Source organism: Uranotaenia lowii, chromosome 1 (genome assembly GCF_029784155.1).
Source record: "Uranotaenia lowii strain MFRU-FL chromosome 1, ASM2978415v1, whole genome shotgun sequence".
NCBI classification, from domain to species: Eukaryota; Metazoa; Arthropoda; class Insecta; order Diptera; family Culicidae; genus Uranotaenia; species Uranotaenia lowii.
In genome coordinates this window covers 140,583,615-140,593,899 of record NC_073691.1, presented here as the reverse complement: position 1 = coordinate 140,593,899, position 10,285 = coordinate 140,583,615, and the positions used below count along the sequence as shown (strand labels likewise).

Here is a 10,285-nt window from a genome sequence, read left to right as displayed (position 1 = left end):
ATATTTAAATTAAAGGAAATATTGTTTATATATTTGTTTTTGATTTTTTTTTAATTAAACATTTTTGTGATGTGAGAACATAATTTTCTTGGAAGCCTTTGAAAATAATTGTTTAAAAAAAATATACTTTCCACCTTCTGTCCTGTCCAGAACCCAATAATTCAATTGAAATCGACAAAATATTCAGAGCTTGAAATTTTAAACTTTAAAATTTTCGATTGGAAATTAATAAACTTATAAATTTATAAATTTTATTTCTTCTATTTTCATTATATTAAATCATTTTTTTAATCGATCATGATTTTAAATAAATTGTTTTGAAGTTCGAAAATTATTTGAAGAAGCAACTTAACAGTTAAATTTTAATGCCCAATATTCATAAATTTCTATAAACTGTGTGCTTTCAATATTTCCAACAAAACATGGAATTCATTATTTTTATGTTCATTTTATCATTTTTTTTATTGATCATTTCCCAATCTGTCATTTGTCAGTTTAATTGAACATGTAGAATTATAAATATATAAAGTTAATATTTTGAACGAAGAATTAAGTTTTTTTTTCTTGTATGGCAAAATTTTAATATAGAAAAGTGTTTTATCTTTGCTTTTGATCATTGGCAGTCTTGAAATAAATTAAATATTTTTCTCATTTTCTTAATAAAATTCAATTATCAATTATTGAATAAATTCTCCTAAGGTCAAACTCAAAATAGATTTTTCTTAATCGAGAATCCACATTTCAAATCGTGATTAATTTTTTTTTTCAAATTCAAGATAGTCCACCGGAATTTTTCAATCAATCCGTCCACTGAAAATGAAGATAAGAAATGGTAGGTAAATAAAATTAATAGTAAATAGCAATCATTATCAATTTTCAAACAATTTCTATTCATGCCAGTCAATATCGTTTAACAGGAATGCCTAAACTGAGCGCAGATGTTTTCTTATGAGATGATTTGGTTGATTCCTGATTTTGTGCATCAAGTTTTGTTAGGAAATTTCTATGGGAATAGCTGTGTATGCAACAAGTAGAAAAAAGCTGATTTTTTTAGCACGAGTTTTGCATTTATCCTACCAGGCTTGCCGAGTTGGATAATTACGACGATTGATGAAAAAGTCGAGTTTCGCAACGACTGAGTTTCATATAACATTTTTTACAATACCGGAAAATACCTTTTAGGCATAATTTTCCCTCTTGTTTAGATAACGTGCCGCTATTAAGCCTACCCTAAGTATAGTTTTTCTTCAAGATCTAAACAGAATCAAAATGGAAATGGAACACTTTTCGACACTATTAGAAATTTATTGCTTTTCGACACTGTTGTTTTTCGGTATAAAAAGCTGACATTTTTTAACTCCGTAACGTAAAACAAAAATTTAAGTACGGAGTTGCAGAAAAGAGACACTTGTGTATTAACTTAACGAGAAAAAACAGATAAGTCGTATGAAGTAATTTTTTTCCCCATTTTCATGCTTAGTGCTTTTCTTTCGTGAGAAGAAGCTTAGTTTTTCCTGGAAAACGTTATAATCATTTTCAAATAAAGTTTCAGAATCTTATGAAAACAAGTTCACAGTGGCAGTGCAGGAACTGGATTGTAATATATTTAAAAGAAAACAGATATTATATATTTATGTTTCCGATTTATTTTGTTCGTAAAATAATGTATGTACAAGAACACTTTTTCCTTTAAACAAAACTTAGAGTTTAATGAGATTTTTATGTTTCCAATCTAGATGATCAATGAAATACAAGTTATCACTCATCGTTTCTTTCGATTTTCGCCATACCACAAAGTTATTCACACAAATCCGAATACTTATCTACGTACACATTTACATGAAATTGTTGAACACAACCAAACATCCGTGAAGGTTTTAGAAGGTGAATTGCGATGATTTATATTTAAACTTTCCAAAAATGTGTTCCGTTTCTTATTTTATTTGTGTTGTCTATATGGTCATGTAAGTAAATTTATTGTTTAATGTTGGAAATGCCTAAGCTCTTCAGAATCATAATCATCTGTCTGTGTTGTTCATTCTCGTATGGTTTTTGAAATTTACAATTTAAAAATAAATATATTTTTCTCTCTCTATTAGTATATGTATCAGTAATGCCACAGGTTATTGAAATTATTGGTTTCATGATTGGTTTACCTTTTTCTACTTATCTTAATGCGATATTTTAGTTGTTTTTGATTCATTGAAAAATTATTTGCTGTGAAACACCGTGCGTTCAAATTGTACATCTACTCATGTTAGGATATTTCTCTTGTCATTTAAGTTTCGTATAGAGTTAGCTGCTTGATTCTCTAGTAAGACTTTAAAATAGATGCTCGATGCACTCATTTACCTATCCTAGATATTATTTCACACATTTTTAAAACGTAAAATCGAACTTATGATAATGAAGCAAAAGATTTAGATCTTCCGATGCTGGCCTCTGTTTTCTGGTCCGGAGATGATCCGGTTTCTTAAAATCATACCTTTGCAAGAAATCAATAAAGGTCGTGCATATAAAATAATTAAAAATTTATCCAATTTGACTAGTTTGGTTGGTTAGAATTATGATGAAAATATGTAGATTATTTTTTGATTGCATATAGAAACTGTACGTTATAAAATCCGATTTTTGTTACTAAGTCCGAAGCTCTACCATTAGCCCTTCCAGCACTAAGCGTATAATATATACACTTGCGGAACGTTTGAGACGCCTGGCTTTTATTTTCGTGAGTAAAATTTAGAAACAAAACAACAAAACATATAAGGACAAAAGTATCACTTTTCTGATCTTTCTGGAACATAACCGCACTTTAGTACCAAGTCATCGCTATTCGAGTACGAACATTGTCGAAACAAAACATTTAATTTTTTTTTCAACGAACGACATACTATGAAGAGAGCAAGGTCCAACAGAGTACGGCAAGTGCGATTAACTATCAATATGTCTATCCGGTGACTTTTGGAAAAATGTTCAGCCTCTAGACCATAGTGACATTTCGTCGTTTCTTGGTTTCGGTTCCATTGGGTATTCCTACGTTGCTATTTACGGAGCTCACTGATCCAGGGTTGGATTGAACCGCTTGACCGTAGACATAGGAAGTCGTGTTGCCACTGTTGGTTGTGGTGTAAATCGGCAGCGGAGGTACAGGTGGGGTACTTTCGTTCATGTTCAAATTGTTGTTCAATAGAGACATTTGGTCGTGTTGCGAGTGTGGCTGTGTATTGTAGAACTGGGGTGGAATGTTGTTGTCAACCAGATCATCCATGAGCGTTGAAGGATGATGCGGATGGTGTTGGTCATGGTGATCCTGAAGCAGCTGGGTGGCTGACCAGGACTCGTACGGACTTAAAGTTCGACCACCATTGGGGATTATGGGATTGGGATTGTAAGCTCTGGTCAATGTTGTATTGTTGGACGTAGTTGAAATGATACTGACGGCACAGTTATTATTATTGTTGTTGTTATTCGAGGGAACAATGAATGACTGAGAGTCGATGATGTGCTGCTGTTGCTTAAGTTCTTCGATAAGTTGTTGCTCCATAGGGTGTGTCGGCCCCATTGTACTGTATCGCTTCTTGTTCATCATGATGTCATCATCAATGTTGTAGATTGTTGGAATGCCGACAGTATGATGATCGTGCATGTCGTATGAAGCCGAATTCGGTATATGCTGCTGTTGGTGATTCGGAGAAGACGATGAAGACGTTGTATTGTTCGACGATGGCGAAGATGCATTGCCGGCAGTTGTCACAATTACGCTGTGGCTTGATGAAAGCTTGTGATCACTTTTGAATGATTTGATTGGTTTCTTTTGTTCATCATCGTTTGAGTCTCCACGCTTTTTGATAACACAAAAGTAACAGTAAACAACAATTAGAGCCAACAGGAGGATTATTCCCGCAATGATCGGCAAAAGCAGCTCTAGCCCGATATCCATTGTTTTCGCTATCTTTGGAATGATATCCATTCCATCATCATGATGCTTACTGATGCCATCGTAAGAAGACCAAATGGAATCGTAACCTTCCGTCCCAGAACTTGATGGTGGGTACAAGGTAGTAGGTTTGGGCTTAGCCACGAATACTCTCACGTAGTTTGAAATCGGACCCGGTTCTGCATCCTTGGCGAGCTTCGAATAAGGTCTTATCGCGAAGTACAAAATCTGTCCTATCAGATGCGGTTCATTGGTAATGTTCATTGTGAACGTGCTGTCATCGCCAATTGAGTAGGTTAACGGATTGTCATGATGCCACAACACTGCAGCCGTTTCGAAGTTGTCGACTATGTCTTTGATCGTAGTGGCATATTTGACCTCGTAACGAGCCACCGACTTTCCTCCCATATCCGGGGACGTCCAACTTAGTCGCACCTTCCTACCCTCGACGTCGGCACTTAAGTCACTGATCCGACCAACAAGTCGGCGATTTTCCTCGTTCAACTGCTCCTGAGTTACGAAGACCGTCATCGGTTGCAGAGTCCGCTGGAATGGTGACAGCGACTGCTTCAGCGGGGCAGCGATAGAACTTCCACAACATCTGACCGGATGTGGGTTGTACGAACTCACTGTAAGGGGAGGAGAAAATCTTCGTTAGATTATTTTTATCGTGTGCTCAAGTTTTTTTTATTAATTAGGGTTCTAGAACATCGTAGCACTCCAAAGACTTCCTTCATAATTGCTACTGAACTATTTCTTTTCCGATTTTTTAACCATGAAACTCGGAAGCGGTTTTCAAACTCTGTTAAGTTATCAAGTTATTGCATTTAAAAACTTTTGAGGTGGTGTTATGTTTTCAAAGAAAGTTTAATATTTTCTGGATAAAAATACTTTTATAACTGTTACTTTATTTTATCTGCATTATCGGTGAAAAATGATGTCCTTTTTAATAGGGACATCTAAAGATTATGAAAGTTTATAGGTGGATAGAAGGTTAGATGAAAATGAAAGATGGTTAAAATGAGCGGGTAGAATTTAGAAGCATTATCATCACACATCAAATTTTTGTTCCGCACGTGCCAACTACCATTAAGTGGTAGATACAGATAGAGTTGCATCTACTACACATTAGTAGGCCAAGCGTGGCTCGCTCCATAAGCGGGAGAACTTGCAGTGCGAGCGAACAAAGAGATGAAATGTCATCGCTCAGATAAGCTCTCTCTAACTCAGAAACTCATCTATCGATGTATAGTCTTTTCAGTTTGTGTTCGTTACAGTCGTCTTTCGATGTCCGCCCTACTAAAAAGGACATCACTGACGTGATCGACGGTATATTTTCCACCACTTTTCAAACATCGTCACCCTTTCACGAAACTCGTCTGTAAACTGATCTTCTTCTGATCGATTCGTTGGGCAAAGCCCTTTTCCGTTTAACGGCTTTAACGGCTCATCCTGTCAGTTGCAGGGTTGACACTTCTAGCGTAACATTTCATAAGGGCGAAACTAGCAGTTAGCTCGAAACGAGAAAAACGCGTTTGAAAATTCGGAACACCTATTCAAATCCTATTTAAAAAATCGACCACTTTTTGTTCAACAAAATCAAAAAATGTGCATCATAATCACTTATTGTTCGATGCTTATCAAGAACTTTAACTTTTTTCACTTAATTTCAGAGATTTTCGAGTTTCGCCCTTTTATTGTTTTCGATTCCAGTTACGCCTGCAAGTTTCGCCCAATTGATCGGCCGTTTTTGTTTTGGTTTTGAAGTTTCGCCCATTCGTCCTACACTCAAAAACTAGTTAGGCCGTTTTGTCACACACGGTCAACTCAGTTACGCCTATTGGCCCTACACGAATAGAAAATTCACTCCGTTTTGAATAGGCGTAACTTCACGTTCCCACGAAAATGCATCAACAGGAAGTTTCGCCCAATTAAATTTTATCAATTTTTTGAAAGTTTTAAGTAATTTTAAGATGAAACCGCGTTTAATAGGTAAAGTGCAACCGCGTGCATCCGGAATAACCGTTAACTCGATTTGTTTACATTTGGCAGTTTCGCCCTTTTTAAATGTTACGCTAGACTTGTGCTCGTCTGGCTCTTTTATATAAGTGTTGCCATTCATTCAAATTTATTTAATATAATATTTCATTATCTTATATATCTTTTTGTTATTTATTTCTCACTCCATATTTTGTATTCGTTTTATTCGTATTATTATTTATACTCATGTTATTCTCTACAATCACTTTTCGCCGATAAGGCCGATAAATTAAAGTAACAAATATAAGTTACGGTGATTAATCTCTTCATAAAATTTATTAACTTTGACCAAAAAGAAATAAAAAGAAAGCATCATAGCATCGGTGGTAGGTCAATATCAGACTATCGACCGTACCGTTTCGCAACTAAACTTCGGATGTAACGAACGCAACGATAACAAACTGAAAAGACTATACATCGATAGATGCGTTTCTAAAGGGAGCTTATCTTAGCGATGACATATCATCCTTTTGTTCGTTTGCACTGCAAGTTTTCTCGCTTGTGCGGCAACCACGCTTGGCCTACTAATGTGTGGTGGTAGATGCAACTTTATCTGTATCTATCACTTCATAATCTCATAATCTTTAACGCTTCTTGCTGGATGTGGAGTACTCATGTATGCGGATGATCTGAAAATATTTCTGGTCATAAAAAGTCTTGCTGATTGCTACGAATTACAACAATACCTTGATACAGTAGTGAACTGGTGTGCTGTCAACTCTCTGGTTTTGAGTGTTGCTAAGTATTGTATCATAACATTTGGACGCAGGAAACAACCTTTCTTGTACGATTATAATATTGTTGGCGAACAATTACATCGTGTAGACCGAATAAAGGATCTTGGTGTTATTTTAGACAGTCATATGACTTTTAAGCACCACTACTCTGCTACTATTGAAAAAGCTAACCGGATGCTGGGATTTATAATTCGTTTGAGCAAAGAATTTACTGATCCTGCCTGCCTGCGAGCTCTATACTGCTGTTTGGTTCGTTCAACATTAGAATCTGCAAGCCTTGTTTGGTGGCCATTTGAAGCTGTATAGATTGCACGTTTTGAAGCAATTCAAAGAAGATTTGTGCGATATGCTCTTCGGGAGTAGCCTTGGGAGAATCCTCTAAACCTGCCACCGTATGCTCAGCGTTGTGCTCTACTGGGTCTTCACACACTCTCGGATCGTCATGCCATCGGCCAATCACTGTTCGTGGCGAAGGTTTTACGAAATGAAATCGACTGTTCATGGTTGCTACCTCGCTGTAATATCTATGCTCCAGAAAGAGCTCTTCGAAATCGAGACTGGCTTTCATTAGAATTAAGAAGTACGCGATATGGTAGTAACGACCCTTTACGGTCTGCAAAAATTAGCTTCCTACGATTTTATACGCTTTTCGACTTCAATGTATGTACCACAACCTTTAAACGTCGTATTGAAGCTTATCTAAGAGACGAATTGAGAAACAATAGTTGAAAAATCATCGCTCGAGCAATTTATTTATGTAACCTTAAATTAAGTTTTATCATTAAGACAACTATGTCAGATGATTTAAAAGCAACAATAAACAATAAACAATGTCCCTATTAAAAAGGACATCACTTTTCACCAATAATGCCGATAAATTAAAGTAACAAACATAAATTACAGTGATTAATCTCTTCATACTTTTATAACTTCTAACAAACTAAAAATAATTAATTAACTGCACGACTGCTAGCTCGAACTTACCACCGTATCCAAGATTCTCTGCCATCGAGTATGCGGTATTGCCATTGTCGCTGATCGTTACTTCCAGCTGGTAGGCTCCCGCGCCACCAAACTCCTCGGCATTAAAATACCGGGAATAGACGCCGTCTCCTTTCGTTATATCCGGATCACCGGCACCGGTATCCAGCAGCCGGAACCTTTCCCGACACTCGCTAACCATGCCGGTACCTGCCTGGCACACTTTATCCGGTCGGGTTACGGTGACCTCCACTAGTGCCGAACTAACCGGTAGCTCGCCCCGGCGCACTTCTGCAAAAATAACGGGTGGGCCTCCGGATCTACTTTGATGAATCCAGGAGCGAGCATTAATGACCGGAGCGTACTTGGAACGCGGGGTCGCAATCACTTGAACGTAGTGTGGTTGTGGATTACCATTGAATCGATCGATGGTGTAGGTCCAGGTGCCTGTTTCGTTAAGCACTGCCGAGATCATGAGCTGTTTGACCAGTGAACGCGCGTCACTTCGGGATGTGTAAACGTTTCCATTCGGACTCGTCAGCTTCAGGTTGGTTATCAGAGGGTTTTCCGGGTTGTGAATGTAAACGAAAAAGTTCGCCGGAGGTCCCATAAAAGAGTCAAGCATGAAGCTACCGGTGACGGTTCGGCTCGTTCGTTTTGATATTTGATTGGAATCATCGATCACGTCAACAAGTTCCTTGCGGTAGATTTCGACTGGTAGATCGTTAGAGTTGCCTTCGTAGTAAAGACGACCGATGTGAAAAAGGACGTTGGTGAGTTCAAAGTAGGTGCTAAGATAAGTTTTTTCGCCATTGTACTTGCATTCAAAGACCGAAAAGGGCATTCCTCCTGTTCCGTGAGCTAGGGCGTCCAGTGGTTGACGTCGAATAACGTTCGGATAGTTGATGGTTGTTATACGAATTTTGGAAGCTCGGGCAGCGTTGGCTAGTGATTTGTGGTCGATAGAGAAGTCCATTCCCGGGGCGATTACCAGTATTACTGAATTGGCAGGTCCATTGGATCGAGTTCGCTCATTGAGCATGCTGATAGCATCGGAGATGGCACAGGTGAGACAAGCCGGTTGTCGGGAGTCGCTTGGCGAGTACGGGATGAACGAGGCAATCAAATCTTTGTTCTCTTGAACATGAAGAGAGGAGATTTGAAGCATTTTTTCGGTGGCAGTATCATTCGCTAGAACCATTCCGATTTCGGTGTTCCCTGGGAGGTCGTAAACTACCCATTTTCGAATGGCGCTTCGTAAAAAACTCCAGGATTCCCGCAATTGCATATCCAGAGTTTCGTCGATAATGATTACGTAGCGGGTCGATTTCCTCGTTTTGTAACTAAATTTAGGGGAAGTGTTGATAATGATCGACGGATTCGCTGCAATTTGACTTTCGCTGACAAAGTCAGGATGCTTCAAGATGACGTCCAGCGTGCTTCGTCTATCACACATCTGGTTGTGTTTGGAGGGAGCGTATCGATTGTGAGTTCCTTCGTCACAGAACATGGAAACTGACGGCGCTTCTGCTGCAAACATAATACTAGTACGTGCATTCCGATCCAACACATCGCTGATATTGTATGGGACAGGTGCCGCATTTGGTCCTCCGCAAAGGCCATGATCGCTCACCGGAGCATCGGAACATCCTGTTAGTTTAACCTCATGGTCGTCGTTGATGTAACAGCGTGGGTATACGGGATCTTTATCGTACCCAATTTCATCGAAGACTCCGTACCGATATTTTGCCCATTCACGAATAAACTCCCGCCCAATGGTATCCTTCCCGAGTATTTCGGAATCGATGTAAATCTGATCGCCCGGCTCTCCACATCCGGCAAACTGTTCGGTCCAAATGGGCGATTCCGTTCGTGAAGGATCGAAACGAATGCTGACATCCGAGGGCTCCCCGCTGGAAGAAGTTCGTGTTTGATTGTAGGGAATGCACGAGTTTGGCCACCGGGAGGGAAGTACGATGGATATTTCCCCAAAGTAAACTCGACTATCAAGTGCCGAAAAGAGGTACTGGGAGGCAGATGTGAGCATGATCTGTAATAAAAACGGAGAGGAAGAAAGAGTATAATTAGTCAAATAGTTTTCTCACGGTCATAAGAACGATGAATTTCTTAGCGGCAAGTGTTTCAGGCTATTATGGCCAATCTCAAATCGATCTTTTTCCCCATAAGTGGAAAAGAGAGCATTGATTGGCCGAGTGATCTTGTAATATTCAGGTGAGGTATCTTAAAACCCCGGTACTAGGAATGATTGATTTTGAACGGTTGAAAATAATAAAATAAATCGATCATAGCGTGGTCATCGGGAGGAGGAATTCATTTTTAATTTAGCGGAAAACGATTCGTCGATCGTACACAGGCGATGCCGACACCCCGAAAAAAGGGGATTTGATTGAGTGAGGAATTGACGACGCATGAATGTGGCGGCGCCGCTTGATCGGTTACTAATTAAAAAGATTCACCATCCATGCGATTCGAGACGCGCGTGATCTGTAGTTGCCTTGCCGCTGCTTCTTTTTGCTGATCTGCCGCCTACAGATGATGAGAGATGTGAGATGAATCCTAAGTATCGAAA

General features: G+C 38.8%; 1 protein-coding gene across 1 annotated transcript in view; it reads right to left on the bottom strand.

The window, feature by feature from the left end:
• Positions 1-1,623: 1,623 nt before the first annotated feature.
• Positions 1,624-10,285, bottom strand: part of LOC129740308 (calcium-activated chloride channel regulator 1-like) — a 241,765-nt gene continuing 233,103 nt past the window's right edge. Inside the window, exons 2-3 of the mRNA XM_055731947.1 lie at positions 7,699-9,745; positions 1,624-4,566 (exon numbers count right to left, since the gene is read on the bottom strand). Of these exons, the coding sequence (XP_055587922.1) occupies positions 2,981-4,566; positions 7,699-9,745 (3,633 nt within the window). The 3' untranslated portion in view covers positions 1,624-2,980. The remainder of the gene's footprint in view (positions 4,567-7,698; positions 9,746-10,285) is intronic.